At 38.8% G+C, this 19,064-nt stretch overlaps 1 protein-coding gene and 1 pseudogene across 1 annotated transcript in view; one reads left to right on the forward strand and one right to left on the reverse strand.

Annotated features, from left to right (window-relative positions):
* ALMS1 (ALMS1 centrosome and basal body associated protein) overlaps nucleotides 1–18,729 on the reverse strand; it is a 216,998-nt gene extending 198,269 nt beyond the window's left edge. Inside the window, exon 1 of the mRNA XM_008700492.2 lies at nucleotides 18,100–18,729. Coding sequence (XP_008698714.2) covers nucleotides 18,100–18,423 — 324 coding nt within the window. The 5' untranslated portion in view covers nucleotides 18,424–18,729. The remainder of the gene's footprint in view (nucleotides 1–18,099) is intronic.
* On the forward strand, nucleotides 1,302–1,393 carry LOC121101113 (annotated as a pseudogene).
* Nucleotides 18,730–19,064: the final 335 nt, after the last annotated feature.

The following is a 19,064-nucleotide window of genomic DNA, read 5'->3' on the forward strand; positions in this document are numbered from 1 at the left end:
GTGTCTGCCTTCAGCTCAGGTCATGATCAAGCCCCACATCGGGTTCCCTGCTCAACGGGGAATCTGCCTCTCCCTCTCCCTCCTATACTCCTCCCCACTTGTGCTCTCCCTGTCTCAAATAAATAAATAAAATATTTTTTAAAATAAAAATAAAAAGCAACTGTATGAAACATATATATATCTAATTGAATTGTTGGGCTATAACATAGAAATATATTTGATAATGACAGCACAAAGGAGATAACAGGAATAGAGTCGCAATGGAGTAAGGAAATGACATCACATAATAACTCAAAAGAAGGGAAGAAATTAAGAATACAAAAAAGGGAAAATAAGAAGGTTAATATAACAATCTCTACAAATATATAATTGTTATTCTCCCTTCTTCCAGATTCTTCAAAAAACCTAAGATTTTATGAAGTTTTAACTATAACAATGTATTGTTGAGTATGTAACACATATAGACCTACACCTAACAGTAACAGCATTAAAAAGGGGATAGAGAATGGACCTATATGGGCATAAAGTTTCTATATGTCATTGGAACTAAGTCCTAATGAATCTGAAGCAGATTCTGATAAGTTAACGTGCATATATAAGCCCTAAAAATAACTCAGGAATTATAATTTCAAAAATGAGAATGAAATAAGAGAAAATTATCTACTTAATAGGAACAGACATGAAACATATAGAAAATAAAAAATTAAATAGAAATAAATCCAAACATATCAATAACACTAAATGTGAGTGAACTAAATATTCCAATCAAAGGCATATGTTGTGTCAGACTGCATGAAAAAGAAGATTCAACTGTATGCTGTCTATAGGAGACACACTTTAGGCCCAAAAAAGACAAACAGGTTGAAAATCAAAGGACAGATAAAAAAGATTTACTATGCAAACAATCAAAAAAGAGGTAGAGTGGCTATAGCAATATCAAGATGAAACATATTAAAACATAATAAAATGCCTAAGAATATATTTAACCATGGAGGTAAAAGACTTGGTACTCTGAAAACTATAAAACACCAATGAAAGAAATTGAAGACAGCACAAATGGAAAGATATTCCATGCTCATGGATTAGAAGAACCAGTATTGTTAAAATGTCCATACTACCCAAAACAATCTACAGATTTAATGCAATCCCTGTCAAAATACCAGCAACACTTTTCATAGAACTAGAACAAATAATCCTAAAATTTGTATGGAACCACAAAAGACCTCAAATAGCCAAAGCAATCTTGAAAAAGAAAAACAAAACTGGAAGTATCACAATCCCAGATTTCAAGACATACTGCAAGCTTTGCGCAGTGGCAGTATCGTAGCCAATGAGGTTTATCCGAGGCGCGATTATTGCTAATCAAGACATACTGCAAAGCTACAATAATCAAACAGTATGGTACTGGCACACACAAAAACAAAAACAAAACACCCACAAAAAAAAACAAAAAGAAACAAACAAAAAATCAACAAGAAAAAAATAATAATACAGAGACCAATGGAGAACAAAATAGCCCAGAAATAATATATTAATAATAAATATAAATTGATTATACGATCAATTAATGTTTGACAAAGGAGGCAAGAATAGCAATGGGAAAAAGACAGTCTGTTCAACAAATGGTGTTGGGAAAACTGGACAGCTACATGGAAAAGAATGAAACTGGACCACTTTCTTACACCATACACAAATAGTGTATGAAATAGGGGAAGAAGATTAAGAGCATACTAATCATGAAGAGCGCTGAGTAATGTACAGACTTGTTTAATCACTATATTGTACACCTGAAACAAATGTAATACTGTATGTTAACTATAGTGGAATTAAAATTTAAAAATATTTTTTTAAAAACATATTTAAAAAATTACTCAAGATAACAGGAACATTTCACAATAAGATAGTCAATCCACCAAGAACGTATAACAGTTAAAAATCCATACGCACCTAACATCAGAACCCCCAGTAAAAACTGAAAGGAAAAACTGAAAGAAATGAAGGGAGAAATGGACAATTCAACAATAATTAGATTCCAATACTCCATTTTCAAAAATTGCATAGATATTCTGTGAATGATTCTTGGACATTAAAAAAACAGAGCAAAAGTCAATCGTTTTCCTATATACCAGCAATCAACAACTGGAAACTGAAATTTAAAAAACAATACCATTTATATTAGCACCCCCCAAATTAAAGTACTTTGGTATAAACCTAACCAAGTATGTACAAAATCTATATGAGGCAAACTATAAAATTCTGATGAAAGAAATCAAAGGGGACCTAATTACCATGTCTATGGTTTGGAAGACTCAATACACCTGTCAATATGTCAATTCCTCCCAACATGATGTATAGATTCAACACAATTCCAATCACAAAATTCTAAGCAAATTACGTTGCAGGTATTGACAAACTGATTAAAAGTTTATAAGGAAAGGCAAAAGACCCAGAACAACCAACAGAAAATTAAAGAAAACAAAGTGGGAGAGCTGATACTACCTGACTTCATGACTCACTATAAAGCTATAGCAATCAAGACAGTGTAGTGTTGGCCAAAGAACAGAAAAATTGATCACCATAACACAACAAAGCCCATAAATCAACCCAGAAAATATAGTCAACTAATCTTTGACAGAGGAACAAAGGCAGTATAATGGAGCAAAGACAGTCTTTTTAACAAATGGTGCTGGAACAACTAGACATCCACAAGCAAAAAAATGAATCTAGACACTAATTTTACATGCTTCACAAAATTTAACTCAAAATCAATCATAGATGTAATTGCAAACTGGGAAATTATAAAAACTATAAAAATCGTAGAAAATAATATAGGAGAAAACCTAGACCACCTTGGGTAAGATGATGAATTTTTAGGTACAACACCAAAGGCACAATCCTTGAAAGAAATAATAAATTAGACTCATCAAAATTAAAAACTTCTGTTCTGGGGCACCTGGGTGGCTCAGTCATTAAGCGTCTGCCTTCGGCTCAGGGCGTGATCCCGGCGTTATGGGATCGAGCCCCACATCGGGCTCCTCTGCTGGGAGCCTGCTTCTTCCTCTCCCACTCCCCTGCTTGTGTTCCCTCTCTTGCTGGCTGTCTCTCTCTCTGTGTCAAATAAATAAATAAAATCTAAAAAAAACTTCTGTTCTGTGAAAGACAATGTCAAAAGAATGAAAAGCCACAGACTGGGGAAAAAATATTTGTAGAAGATGTATCTGATAAAGGACTATAACCCAACATACACAAACCTTAAAATTCAATGATACAAAAACAAACAACCCAATTAGAAAATGGTCAATAGCTCTGAACAGATACTTCATCAAAAGAGATATATATCTGGAAAACAAGAACATGAGAAGATGCTCAACATCATATTATCATTAGGGAATTGCAAATTAAAATAATGAGATCATCACTACACAACTACTAGAATAACCGAAATCCCAAACACTGACAACACCAAATGCTGCTCAGAGTACAGAGTAACAGGACTCTCATTCATTACTGAATGATGATGGGAATGGAAAACAGTCACTTTGGAAGACAGTTTGACAGTTTCTTACAAAACTAAACATACTCTTAGCATACAGTCTAGCATTCCCTTAAGCCAAAGCCTAATCCAAAGCAAGGCCTTAACTCTTCAATAGTATGAAGGCTGAGAGAGGTGAGGATGCTGCAGAAAAGTCTGAAAATAGCAGAGGATGGCTCATGAGATTTAAGGAAAAAAGCTGTCTCCGTAACAAAAGTGTAAGATGAAGCAACAAGTTCTGATGTAGAAGGTGCAGCAAGTTATCCAGAAGACCCAGATAAGATAATTAATGAAGGTAGCTACACTAAACAGATTTCCAATGTAGACAAAACAGCCTTATGTTGGGAAAAGATGCTATCTAGGACTTTCATAGCTAGAAAGAAGTCAACACCTGGCTTCAAATCTTCAGAGGACAGGCTAACTCTTGTTAGGGACTAATGCACATGGTGGCTTTAAGTTGAAGCCAATGCTCATTTATCATTCTGAAAATCCTAGGGCCTTTAAGAATTATGCTAAATCTACTCTGCCTGGACTGTATAAGTGGATACACAAAGCCTAGATGACAGTACATCTGTTTACACCATGGTTTAATCAATATTTTAAGCCCACTGTTGACAACTGCTGCTCAGGAAAAAAAAAAAAAAAAAAAAGATTCAAAATATTACCACTCATCGACATCGCACCTGCTCACCCAAGACCCTTGATGACAAGACTAATGTTGTTTTCATGCCTACTAGCACAACATCCATTCTGCAGCCCATGGATCAAGGAATCGTTTGGACCTTCAAGTCTTATTATTAAAGAAATACATTTCATAAGACTATAGCTGCCATAGATAGAGATTCCTCTGATGGATCTGGTAAAACTAAATTGAAAACCTTCTGGAAAGGATTCATCATTCTAGATGACATTAAGAACATTCATGATTCATGGGAAGAGGTCAAATTATCAACATTAACAGGAGTTTGAAAGAAGTTGATTGATTCCAACCCTCATGCATGACTGTAAGGGTTCAAGACCAGTGGAAGAGGTAACTGCAGACGTGATGTAAATAGTGAAAGAACTAGAATTAGAAGTAGAGCCTGAAGATGTGACCAAATTGCTACAATCTCATGATAAAACTTCAATGGATGAGGAGTTGATTCTTATGAACAGGAAAAGAAAATTCTTTTTTTTTTTTTTTAAAGATTTTATTTATTTATTCAACAGAGATAGAGACAGCCAGCGAGAGAGGGAACACAAGCAGGGGGAGTGGGAGATGAAGAAGCAGGCTCATAGCGGAGGAGCCTGATGTGGGGCTCGATCCCATAACGCTGGGATCACGCCCTGAGCCGAAGGCAGACGCTTAACCTCTGTGCCACCCAGGCGCCCCAGGAAAAGAAAATTCTTGAGATAGAATCTACTCTTTGTGAAGATGCTGTGAAGACTGTTGGAATGACAACAAAGGATTTAAAATATTACATAACCTTGTAATGGCAAGGGTTTAAGAGGTAGTGGCAGGGTTTGAAAGGACTGACTTGAATTTTGAAAGAAATTCTGTGGAGGGGCGCCTGGGTAGCTCAGTTGGTTAAGCATTCAACTTTTGATTTCAGCTCAGGTCATGATCCCAGGGTCATGAGATGGAACCTTGCATTGGGCTCTGCACTCAGCAGGGAATCTACTTGAGGTTCTCTCTCCTCTTTTCCCTCTGCCCCTCCCCCCTTCTCTCTCTCTCTCTCTCTCTCTCTCTCTCAAAATAAATAAATAAATCTTAAAAAAAAAATTCTACTATGGGTAAAATGCTATCAAATAGCATGTGATTGTTCAGCAGAGAAATTGTTCATCAATGTCCCAAACTTCATTGTTCTCTTATTTTAAGAAACTGGCCACAGCCACACCAGCCTTCAGCAACTACCACCCTGACCAGTCAGCAGTTACCAACATTATGGCAAAACTCTCTACCAGCAAAGACTACAACTTGCTAGAAGCTTAGATGATGGTTAGCATTTTTTAGCAATAAAGTATTTAACTAAGGTGTATACATTGTTGTTTTAGACATATGCTACTACACACATAACAGACCACAGTATAATGTAAACATAACTTTTATGTGCACTGAGCAAACAAAAAGTTCCTTTTACTTGCTTTACTGCGATATTCACTTTATTATAATGGTCTGGAACCGAATCTGCAATATCTCCAAGGTATGTTTGTACGGTCTGTTCAATTTTTCAACTTTTCCTGCTTAAATTTTCTGTGAATCTAAACAATGAAGTCTGTTACGAAAATAACAAAAACAAGAGAGTCCTGGTTCAGCATGCAAGGAGTTAGAAGTCATCACTCCCACAACAAGGACAAAAACAACAAGGCTGAACAAATTGAAAACCAACAATTCTTCTCACATCCATTAGAGAACTGAAATGAAGGGCAACCACAGTCCCAAAGACCGGAGAAACAGACAAGCAGATATAGAGAATTACAATCTACTGAAGCCAAATCCAAGGAGTAGACACCACCATGGAAACCAGAACTAGAGTAGGAAAACCTAAACTTGACAAAATTAACAACTTGCTAGAGGCTCAGGGTGCACAACCCTGAGATTTAAAAACTCCAAGGAGGGGGCGTCTGGGTGGCCCAGCGGTTAAGCGTCTGCCTTCGGCTCAGGGCGTGATCCCGGCGTTATGGGATCGAGCCCCACATCAGGCTCCTCTGCTATGAGCCTGCTTCTTCCTCTCCCACTCCCCCTGCTTGTGTTCCCTCTCTTGCTGGCTGTCTCTCTGTCAAATAAATAAATAAAATCTTAAATAAATAAATAAATAAATAATAAAAAAATAAAAATAAAATAAAAACTCCAAGGCAACTCAGTCTTAAAGGGGCCACCACATCTATGAGTTTTACCTCCAGGATCTGTACCGGGTTCCCATAGATCAGAGAAAAATCTTCTTCTGCCCGGCAGAGGGGAAAAGCAGTCATTTTGAAATATACCCAAGTATTCTGTTCTTAATAAGACCTGCCCTCAAAAGAAACTATTTTACCAGAGCCTAACCCACTTGGGTTTTACCAGAGACTAAGAGACCTAGGGGAAGGGAAATAACTAACTCCAGCTTGCTCTGACCTTCAACATGGGCATAAAGAAATATCCAACTCCAGCCCCCTTTTAGCCTTCCTGTCTCACTTAAAAGGAAGACAATGAAAACCCCAGTGAAAATCACAGCCCAGGGGAAAGACTGAGACCTAATAATAGGACTACAGAACACTTCCCCACACACACACACACCTTACTGTGTCAATAGGGGTCCTGATAATAATAAGCGACTATAACTGAAAGCACATCTCAGACCTTATTTAAGAACAAATCCTTAGAGAAACCCAAAGATAACAGAGGAGACAAAAACAAGGTCACCAGAGGAAATTTTAGCCCCTGACACGTAAAGCCACAGCAAACAGTAAACACAATCTCACCTCTAGCCAGATAAATATAAAACTTCACACTAAAGGCCTATTTATTTCAGTTCCTTTCATATCATATTTAGTAAATATCTGACTTTGAACAAAAAATTAAAAGACATACTAAAAGACAAAAACAAACAAAAACAGTTTGATGGGACAGAGCAAGCATGAGAACCAGACTCGGATATGGCAGAGATGTTGAAATTTCAGTTTGGGAAGATAAAAAAGTTCTGGAGATGGATGATGGTGATGGTTACACAACAAATGTGTAATGCCACTTAAAAATGGTTAAAATGGTAAATTTTATGTTATGTATATTTTATCACAATAAAAAAAAGGCAAGGAGAAAAAAAGAAATGAGCTATCAAACTGTGAAAAGAGATGGAGAAAACTTAAATGCATATTGCTAAGTGAAAGAAGTCATTCTGAAAAGGCTATATACTGTATGATTCTAACTACATGATTTTCCGGAAAAGGCAAAAACTATGGAGACAGTAAAAATATCACTGGTTACTAGGGTTTCAGAGGAAGGGACAGAAGGATGAACTGGTACAGCACAGGGGATTTTTAGAGCAATGAAACTATCATGTATGATTCTGTAATAGTGGATATATGATATTATACATTTGTCAAAACTCATAGAACATATCAAGAGTGAACCCTAATATAACCTATGGACTTTAATTAAAAATAATATATCAATATTGGCTTACTAATTGTAACAAATGTAGCACACTAGTGCAAGATGTTAATAATAGAAAAAATGGGGAGGGGGAGGGAATATATAGGAATTCTGTACTTTCTGCTTAATTTTTCTGTAAAAAAAAAAAAAAAAAACAACTCCCAAAAAGTCTTTTTTTTTTTTTTTTAAGATTTTATTTATTTATTCGACAGAGATAGAGACAGCCAGCGAGAGAGGGAACACAAGCAGGGGGAGTGGGAGATGAAGAAGCAGGCTCATAGCGGAGGAGCCTGATGTGGGGCTCGATCCCATAACGCCGGGATCACGCCCTGAGCCGAAGGCAGACGCTTAACCACTGTGCCACCCAGGCGCCCCCCAAAAAGTCTACTTTTAAAAAAGGATAGCCACCTTGACAGAAGACCAACAAAGAAATTTAAGATGTGAATTCCACCATAAACAAATTAGATCTACAAATATAATAAACATTTCCCTCCCAGAGCGGCAGAATACACATTCTTCTCAAGCACCCATGGAACATTCTCCAGGATAGAACACATGCTGGGTCATAAAACAAGCCTCAAGTTTTTAAATAATTGAAAACATGAAACGTTTATTCTCCAAATAAAACGGAATAAAGGCAGAAACTGGTAACAGAAGGAAATTGAGTAAATTCACAAATGGGTGGAAATTAAGCAACAGACTCTTAAATAACCAATTGGTCAAAAAAAAGAACTCGCAAAGAGAATTTTCAAATATTTTGAGATAACAGAAATACTACATACCAAAATTATGGACTGCACCTAAAGCAGTGCTGAGAGGGAAATTTATGGCTACAAATGTGTACATTACAAATAGAACAAAGATCTCAATCAATAGCCTACCCATGCACCTTAAACTAAAAAAGAGAAACCTAAACCCAAAGAAAACAGAAGGAAGAAAATAAGACTAAAATAGAAATAAATGAAATAGGGACTCTTAGGTGGCTCAGTGGGTTAACTGTCTGCCTTCGGCTCAAGTCATGGTCTCTGGGGTCCTGGGATTGAGTCCTGCATGGGGCTCCTTTCTCAGCAGGGAGCCTGCTTTTCCCTCTGCCTGCCACTCCCCCCTACGTGTGGGCACGCATGCTCTCTCTCGTTCTCTCTCTCTCTGACAAATAAATAAAAATCTTAAAAAAAAAAAAAAGAAAGAAAAAAAATGAAATAGAGAATAGTGAAAAATCAATGAAATCAAAAGTTGGGTCTTTGGAAATATTCCCAAAATTGAAAATCCTTTAGCCAGACTCACCAAGAAAAAAGACAGTACTCATATTACTTAAAATCAGAAATTAAAGAGGGAATTTCATTACCAATTTTACAAAAATACAAATAAATATAAGGAAATACTATGAAAAACTACATGTTAAGAAATTTGATAACTTGGAAGAAATGGACAAACATCTAGAAAACACAATTACTGAAACTGATCCAAGAAGAAATAGAAAATCTGAAGAGACATATAGCAAGGAAAGAGAGTCAATTAGTAATTAAAATACTTCCCCAAAAGAAAAGCCCAGACCAAGATGGTGTAACCTAGCAAACAGTCAAAAAATTATTAATGCCAAAGAACACTTTCAACTCATCTTATGAAGCCAGGTAATACCAGTAAATACAGGTAAAACATCACAAAAAAAACTTCAGACCATTACCTTGGGACTATAGATGCAAAAATTCTTTTAAAAAATACTAGTAAATTAGTGTGTGTGTGTGTGTGTGTGTGTGTGTGTGTGTGTGTATGTTTCTGTATCCTACAACATATAAAATATTTATACACCATGATGAAGTAAATTATCCCCAGAATGCATGCTTGGCTTAACAATCTAATATCAATTAATACACCAAATAATAGAATAATTTGACAAAATCTAATACCTTTTCATGTTAAACAATATTCCATAAACTAGGAATAGAAGGAAATTTCATCAATCTGATAAGGGAACGTACAAAAAACCTACAACTAACATCATACTTTCAGTGAAAAAATTGGATGCTTTCCCCCTAAGGTCAGGAATAAGACAAGGATATCCGTTTTTACTAATTCTATTCAACATTGTACTAGAAATTCTATCCAAGGAAATTAGGCAAGAAAAAATAAAAAGCATTCAGATTGGAAAAGAAGAATGAAACTGTATGTATTCACATCTGACATGGTCTTATATACAGAAAATCCAACGAAGCCCACTAACAATCTATTAGTACTAATAAACGAGTTCAGCAAAACTGCAGGAGACAAACTGAACATACAAAAATCAATTGTCTTTTTTATACACTTGCAACGAACAATTCAAAAATGAAATTTAAAAAAAAAATCTACTTACAATAGCACCAAAAAGAATAAAAAACTTAGAATAATTTAAGGAAAAAGGTGTCAAACTTATACCCTGTAAAGTACAAAAAAGTATTGAATATATTTGCAAAAGATCTAAATAAATGGAAAGATATCCTATGTTCATGGATCAGAAGACCTAGTGTTGTGAAGATGGCAATACTCCCAAACTGATCTACAGATTCAATGCAATTCCTATCAAAATACCAGCTGGCTTTTTTGCTGAAATTGGCAAACTGATCTTAAAATTCATAAATAACCGCAAGGAACCTAGAATAGCCAAAAAATCTTGAAAAAGAAGAACAAAGTTGGAGGACTCACACATCCTCATTTCAAAACTTACTACAAAGCAATGGTAATCAAAAAAGTGTACCATGGCATAAAACTGGACATATGGGATAATGGAATAGAATTGAGAGTCCAGAAATAAACCCATACATCAAGGGTCAACTGATTTTCAACAAGAGTGCTAAGACCATTCAGTTGGGAAGAACGGCCTCTTCAACAAATGGTGCTGGGACAACTGAGTAGCAACATACAAAGAATGAAGCTGAACATTTTCCTCACGCCACATACAAAAATAACTCAAAACTGATCAAAGTTTTAAATGTAAGAGCAAAAACTATAAAATTCTTAGAGAAAACATAGTCATAAATCTTTATGACTTAACATTCAGCAACACTTTTTTTTTTTAAGATTTTATTTATTTATTTGACAGAGATAGAGACAGCCATCAAGAGAGGGAACATAAGCAGGGGGAGTGGGAGAGGAAGAAGCAGGCTTCCCAGCAGAGGAGCCTGATGTGGGGCTCCATCCCAGAATACTGGGATCACGCCCTGAGCCCAAGGTAGACGCTTAATGACTGAGCCACCCAGGCACCCCTCAGCAACAGTTTCTAAGATAGGATACCAAAAGCATAAGCACCAAGAGCAACAACAAAAAGATAAATTAGACTTCATCATCCCACAGACTGGGAGAAAATACCGTAAATCAGACACCTTATTTTAAATTCACACTGTGGAAAATATGAAGACTATATAAAGAATTCTTACTGGAGCGCCTGGGTGGCACAGCGGTTAAGCGTCTGCCTTCGGCTCAGGGCGTGACCCTGGCGTTCTGGGATCGAGCCCCACATCAGGCTCCTCCGCTATGAGCCTGCTTCTTCCTCTCCCACTCCCCCTGCTTGTGTTCCCTCTCTCGCTGGCTGTCTCTATCTCTGTCGAATAAATAAATAAAAAAATCCTTAAAAAAAAAAAAGAATTCTTACAACTCAACAGCAAATAGACAAATGACTAAAATAAAAATGAGCGAAGGACCTAAATGGACATTTCGCCAAAGAGACATACAAATGGCCAATAAGCACAAGAAAAGATGCTCAATATCATAAGCCATCAGGGAAATGCAAATCAAAACCACAATGAGATACCATGTCACATCCACCAGGATGGCTACAATCAAAAAGTCAGATAATTACACAGTACCTGGGTGGCTCAGTTGGTTGAGCATCTGCCTCCGGCTCAGGTCATGATCTCTCTGGGTCACGGGATGGGGCCCTGCAACTGGCTCCCTGCTCAGCGGGGAGTCTACTTCTCCCTCTCCCTCTGCCCCTCCCCCCTGTTCATGCGTGCTCCCTCTCTCTCTGGGTGGCTCAGCCGGTTAAGTGTTTGCCTTTAGCTCAGGTCATGATCCCAGGGTCCTGGGATCGAGCCTCGCATCACGCTCCTTGCTCAGCAGGGGAGCCTGCTTCTCCCTCTGCCTGCTGCTTCCCCTGCTTGTTCTCTCTCTCTCTCTCTTTCTGACAAATAAATAAATAAAATCTTTTAAAAAAAAGTAAGATAGTAAGTGCTGACAAAGATGTAAAGAAATTGGAACTTCCATACACTGGTTGTAGGAACGTAAAATAGTGCAGCCATTTTGGGAAACATTCCAGGAAGCAGTTCCTCAAAGGTTAAACTACATGTCCAGCAATTCCACTCCTAGATATATACCCAATAGAAATGAAAACGTGTCCACACAAAAACTTGTACACAAGTGTTTACAACAACATTACTCATAATGTAGAAGGTAGAAACAAAAACCAAATATTCATCAACTGATGAATGAATAAACAAATACAATATATCCATACAAGTGAATTTTATTCAGCCACAAAAGGAATGAAGTACTGATCCATGCTATATACATGGATGTTTCCTGAAAACATTATGCTAAGTGATAGAAGCTAGTCAAAAAAGATATATTATTCCTTTTATATTAAATGCCCAGAACAGGCAAATCTAAAGAGAGGAAAAAGTTGATTAGATTAACAGTTGATTAGAGGAATGGAAGATGGGAGGACACCTAAAATGTACAGGGTTTGGGGTTTTTTTTTGAGGTGATAAAAATGTTCTAAAATTGACTGTAATGATGGTTGCACACATCTATTAATATACTGAAAACCACTGAATTATGTATTTTAAATTAAGGATAAATTGTATGACATGAATTATATCTCAATAAATCTGTTGAAAATGTTTTTAAATAAGCCAATTAAGCATTTAAACAAAGCACTCAAGTAAAATAAATCTAGGGAAACAGTAAAAGATGAAAACTCAAATTAATGTATTAAATGATGAAAAGCAATAGAATTAAACTTGAATCCAAGAGCTTTCCTTCAATGAAAAAAGAAGCAAAATAAGTAAATCCTTAGTTAGATCAAGAGAAAAATAAAACATAGTTACATAAAATCAAGAATGAGAAATGGAAATAACTACAGATGCAATGGAAAAAGTAAAGAATACTGTGTAGCACTCCATTATAATTAACAGGAAATTCTTGCTAAAATAATTTTCTACAAAAATCATAAATTACCAAAATTAACCAAGAAAAGTGTGTCTATATAAACCAAACCCTAAAAGAAACCCAGAGGCAAAGTAGTTTCACTAGAGATTATTTTTCAAACATGCAAGAAAAATTCTTACATTTCTTAAACTGTTTCAGGGCACAGAAAAATAAAAATCCTTCTAGTACTTTGTATGAAAATGGTATAATATTGATGCTAAATTTGACAAAGACAGGTTAAGAAAACAATTTTTTTAAACTTAAAACCACAATCATTTATAAAATATCTGCAACTAAAACCCAGCAATTCCATAAGAGAAAAACACACTATGGCATAGTTTTTATCCTAGGAAAACAAGAAAGGATTAATATTAAGAATAAAATATGTATTAACAGGTCAAAAAAGATAAATTTACACTGTGGACAAATTTGGAGATGGGGGCAAAAAGGTAAGAAAGGGTTCAGGCCTGTTTTCTTCTATGTAAGGATAACCTGACGGGAGGGTGCTGAACATCCGCAAGGGCTATAGAAGAGTGAAGATGTGTAAGAAGCTGGAGGAGGAAACATACAAAGATTTCCAAACACTGTTGATGACCCAGTTAGAAGCTGGAGACCAAGAATTTCTGGTAATACCAATCCACATAACCGAATTATTTTCCCTAGCACAGCTCAGAAATTTAAATTTAGGAATTACAAGGAGAGGTGTTTGAAATGATCCATGTTGAATGGTCTGCAGGACCAGCGTTAAGGCCTACACAGTAAAGGCTCTGAACCACTCACTTCCCTGAACTCTTAAAAAGACTTGGTTGTAAGGCTGGGCACACTTTGCTCTGAATTTACACAGTCCCATGCCTTAGCTCAGTCTCAGGAACAGGACTAAAAATCACTACCTTACGCATTACCATTAGTACATCCTTATGATCTAGTAAGAGATACATAAGTGAAGCAAATTCTTACTATTTTGTCATTTGAGACTAGACTGAATGAAATTAATATTTCCTATCATTTGGTCTCATCCTTTTAATACACTGCATTAAATACTACATAACAGGGGCGCCTGAGTGGCGCAGTCGTTAAGCGCCTGCCTTCGGCTCAGGGTGTGATCCTGGCGTTATGGGATCGAGCCCCACATTAGGCTCCTCCGCTATGAGCCTGCTTCTTCCTCTCCCACTCCCCCTGCTTGTGTTCCCTCTCTCACTGGCTGTCTCTATCTCTGTCAAATAAATAAATAAAATCTTTAAATAAATAAATAAATAAATACTACATAACAAACTCATCTCTAAATGGCGCAGTTGGTTAAGCAATGGAAGGACTCTTGGTTTCAGCTCAGGTCCTGATATCAGGATCCTGAGATGGAGCCCCAGGTCAGGCTCCATGCTCAGTGTGGAGTCTGCTTAAAACACCCCCCACCTCTGTCCCTCCCCGCACTTGCATGAGCATGCTCTCGCGTGCTCTCTCTCAAATGCGCTGTCTCTCTCAAATGAATTGAGAAATCTTTAAAAAAAAAAACTAAGATTTTATAGTTTATAAATATCTAGCAAGACACATATAAAGTTTCTCCTTTAAACATTTTCCAACTTATGCCAGTAAATTTTAATGTCAGTGAACTAAAGGAAAAAAATCTTAATACTCTTTATATCATCTTAAAACTATCTTTATGGGGCACGTGGGTGGCTCAGATGGTTAAGCGTCTGCCTTCGGCTCAGGTAATGATCTCAGGGTCCTGGGATCAAGCCCCGCATCGGGTTCCCTGCTAGGCGGGGAGCGTGCTTCTCCTTCTCCCTCTACTGTTCCCCCTGCTTGTACTCTCTCACTCTCTCTCTCAAATAAACAAAATCTTAAAAAAAAAAAAAAACTATCTTTAACACAGAACACCATCTATACCTTCATATATTCTCCAAGGTAGAGAGGAAAAATATCAAAATATTGATTTCTTTCTCAAAAAAAACAAAAACAAAACACTTCTGGGGGAAAAAAACACTGGGCTCTAAGAAGCAAGATTTTTATTACACATAGATACTGTTAAATGGGATAATAGGGAGACAAACCATGAGAGATTCTTAATCATAGGAAACAAACTGAGGAATGCTGGAGGGGAGGAGGATGAGGGGGTAAGATAACTGGGTGATAGACATTAAGGAGGGTCAGTGATGTAATGAGCACTGGGTTTTATATAAGACTGATGAATCACTGAACTCTACCTCTGAAACTAATAATGCACTATATGTTAATTGATTTAATTTAAATAAATTTAAATAAACTGCTATTTAATTTTATTTGATCATTTGTCTTTAATTGTTCCTTCTCTTAATTGCTCTATTTTAGGTTCACAGTTCATTAGGTGGAATTATGGTGCTGTTTTCCTGTGGTGAGTGCCTTTTAAATAAAATCATTTAACAAAGGGGGAAAAAACAGGATAATAGTTTTTCACATTGGCTTTAATAAGAGTTAAAGTGGTTTAATACACTCTTCCTCTAGGCTTAGAGATATAAATTTAAATACTAATAGTTATTCAAATAAGAAGTCATAGAACAAAATAAAAGTTAGGAGACCTCATCCACAAGAATGGCTTTAATTATGGTCTATATGCAAATAACTTACAAGTTGAAATTTCCAACCCAGACTTCTTATCTCCAAAAACAATCTTTTTTTTTTTTTTTTTAAGATTTTATTTATTTATTTGACAGAGATAGAGACAGCCAGCGAGAGCAGGGGGAGTGGGAGAGGAAGAAGCAGGCTCACAGAGGAGGAGCCTGACGTGGGGCTCGATCCTGGAACGCCGGGATCACGCCCTGAGCCGAAGGCAGACGCTTTAACCGCTGTGCCACCCAGGCGCCCCTCCAAAAACAATCTTATAAACTTAACTCTAATCTCAACCAATCCCATCAACCCCTCCCTCCATAGCTCCCACCATTAACCTGGCCATATCTCAATGTTTGACACAACCATTCATCCAATAATCTAACACACAGACACCTTGTTGCCTTCCTGTTCCACATCTAATTCATTATTAGTGTAGTAAAAATGTAAAATTAATGTGTAAGTGTGATGATTTTACCTCTTTTTTTTTTTTTTTTTTGAGAGAGACCAAGAAAGAGCAGGGAGGAGGGACAGAGAGGGAGAGGGAGAAGCAGAGTCCCTACTGAGCAGGGATTTTTTTTTTTTCCCCACACATGGCTTGATCCCAGGACCTGGAGATCACGACCTGGGCCAAAGGCAGACGCTTAAGCAAGTGAGCCACCCAGGTGCCCCTACCTCTTAAATATTTCTTGAATCAGTCTACTTTTTTCTATATCCACCAACACTTTCCTGTTCCAAAATATTATCATCTTTTGCCTGGCAATGCTACAATGGCTTAATAATTAGCATCCCTGACTTACTGCCACTTCCCACCCCATCCTGCTATCAAAGCTGTTCTCTACTGTGCTACAAAGTGATCTTTCTGAAACACAAATCTTATCACTGAAAATGTTTTAAACATTTTCCAAATGTCACAATTCCATTTAAACAATTCCAAAGCTCCAGAGATAGAGCCTTTATCCATATTGGCCTTTGGTTCCCTGGAAATGCCATGTTCTCGCAAACAGCATCTTTACATGTGCCTTTCCCTCAACTGGGAGATTTTCTCTTCCCTTAGTCTTCAGATCTTAGCTCTATCAGAACTTCCTCAGGGAAGCTTTCCCCTGCTTCACTAACAAGGTCAGATACCTTTACCATATGCTTTCAAAGTATATTAGCACATAGTTTTACTCTATGTGGCCCACTAAATTTTGTCTGCCTTCTTCTTACCTGAACACTAGAAAGGCAGAGATTTAAAAAAAATGTTTGGGTTCACCAAGATTCCTTAGCATCCAACACAACGCTGTGAATGCCCATGGTGACTGCTCAATGATAAGTGCCCAATGGAATATTTACCAGGCAAAACAATAACTATTACTCTTTAATGATCAACAGTCTATAGCATTAAAGTCCAAAAGAACTTTCTGTGATGATCAAACTATTATACATCTGCACTGTGCAATAATGTTACTAGTCAAGTGTGGCTACTGAGCACTTAAAAAGTGGTTAGTACAGGGGCGCCTGGGTGGCACAGCGGTTAAGTGTCTGCCTTTGGCTCAGGGCGTGATCCTGGTGTTCTGGGATCGAGCCCCACATCCAGGCTCCTCTGTGATGAGCCTGCTTCTTCCTCTCCCACTCCCCTGCTTGTGTTCCCTCTCTCACTGGCTGTCTCTATCTCTGTCAAATAAATAAATAAAATCTTTAAAAAAAAAAAAAAAGTGGTTAGTACAACAGAGGTACTGAATTTTAAATTTTATTTAACTTTAAATAAGATGTAAAGAGCCACATGTGGCTAGTGATGACTGTGTTGAACAGCACAGGTCTAGAAAAAGTCTCTGTCTTTTCACTTGTACTTTGTTCACTCTGCACAGTTTACATCTTGTCTATGGAGCAGTCCTAGACAATAAACACTAGGCTTCTTTTGGTTCCCACGACGTGCCCTGCACACAACAGAAACTTAATAAATGTCTGATGATTTGATATTCAAACTTAATAGCAAACCTTTTTTTTTTTTCTTCCTGAAAAGCTAATGAATTAAATATAGTTATTTTCAAAATGGTCTTCAGGGGCCGACCATAAAATCAGTTCTTTCTCCATTTGCTTCCTAGTTTTCCAGAGGAACTGCAGCATAAGCCTTCTGCTACCTACGGGGAACTCCCCTTTCTTGCTACAAACAAGGGTCCGGAGAAGTAAAACAGGTGAGCAGCCTCTGGAGACTAATCATGTAGTGTCCATAATCCGCACTACTACCTCAAGGAGAGCCCTGCTCTTCAGGCATACTAATCTCTGTCTCCCCAACAAGACAGTCCCTGGAGAACCACTCTCTCCTCTCCAACCAACGCCCTTTTCCCCTCCAGTGGAGCACGAGGAGCCCCGCCTCCTCCCCAAAGCTTTGCTTAACCACACCCACTGGGAATACGGACTCTCGAAACAGCTGGTGTAATTCAAAAGGCCCGGGACCCAGAGAGAGAGAGAAACAAGAGAGGTCTCCGCCATAAAGAAAGGGAGACTTGGCGTAGTCAGCCAGAACCTGGGCAAGAGTGGAGGCCCAGGACGAGAGACGGCCCCTACAAGCCTTTAAAAGCGCGCTTATCTGTCCGACACCGTGACCCGCAGCGAGCAGGAGGCAGCGGGGCAGAGAGCAGGCCGAGCGCGCAGAGACGCCCAGTCACCGTGCCCGACGGCTCAGCCCCCATCTCTCCCCGGCACGGCTCACCTTCTCCGGGCCGGTCAGCTCGTCCTCCGAGTAGCGGTGCCTCGGGAGCGACGACGGAGGCAAAGGCCCGTCAGGGTGCGCCTGCAGCCAGGCCTTGGCCTCCTCGTCGTCCTCGTCGTCCGTACTCTCCCGAAGCTGACTCTCGTAGTTAAAGTCCGAGTCCAGCTCCCGCCTCTCCTCTTCCTCCACCTCCTCCACCATCACCACCTTGTCCGAGTCCAGGTTCGCCCGCTCCTCCGCCTCTTCCGCCTCCTCCTCTTCCTCCTCTTCCTCCTCCTCCTCCTCCTCGAGCTCGCCTGGCCATGGTAAGTCCTCAGGCTCCATATTGGTGTCTCGCTCTAGGAGGCAGAGGAGGAGGGGGAGAAGGGAAAGGGGAGGAGGGGAGGGGAGGAGAGCTGACTGGCGGTTGCGGCCGCGCGCAGGCGCAAAGACCGCCACCGCCTCGCGCCCCGCGCGACGCCGCGCGGACTGGGCGGGGCAGGGAGTGAAAGCGCGCGTTGCTAAGGACGCCCCGCGGGGGCGCAGAGGTGGGGGGGGGCGTCACTCTCGTCACCCGCTGGGATCCCGCTCACAGTACTGAAAGCTCACAATAAACCCGGACTGGGCTCCTGTCGAGGGAGGGGAGAATTTAGTCCTCGGCTGGGCCAGGTCAAAACTGAATTTTGCCCATGCACCCAGAGGAGATCAGACCCTAGAACAAACCCATGATAATCAAACTTGCAAACTAAATTTTTAAAGATTGAGTGCCTGCTAGCGACAGGCTGTATGATGGGCACTTGAACCTAGCAGTGGGCGGGAGAGCGGTTAAGAACCGGACGCTTGCTCTCAGAAAAAAATAGAAGTTTGAAAACTGACATCGCCACCTAAAGCTGTGTGACTGAGCCTCTATAAAATGGTAAGAGGCCATCACATAGGATGGTTGTGATAATTAAAGCAGATAACCAACGTGAAGGACTTGGTGATAG

This window comes from Ursus maritimus, unplaced genomic scaffold (assembly GCF_017311325.1).
Source record: "Ursus maritimus isolate PB19 unplaced genomic scaffold, ASM1731132v1 scaffold_6, whole genome shotgun sequence".
Lineage (NCBI taxonomy): Eukaryota > Metazoa > Chordata > Mammalia > Carnivora > Ursidae > Ursus > Ursus maritimus.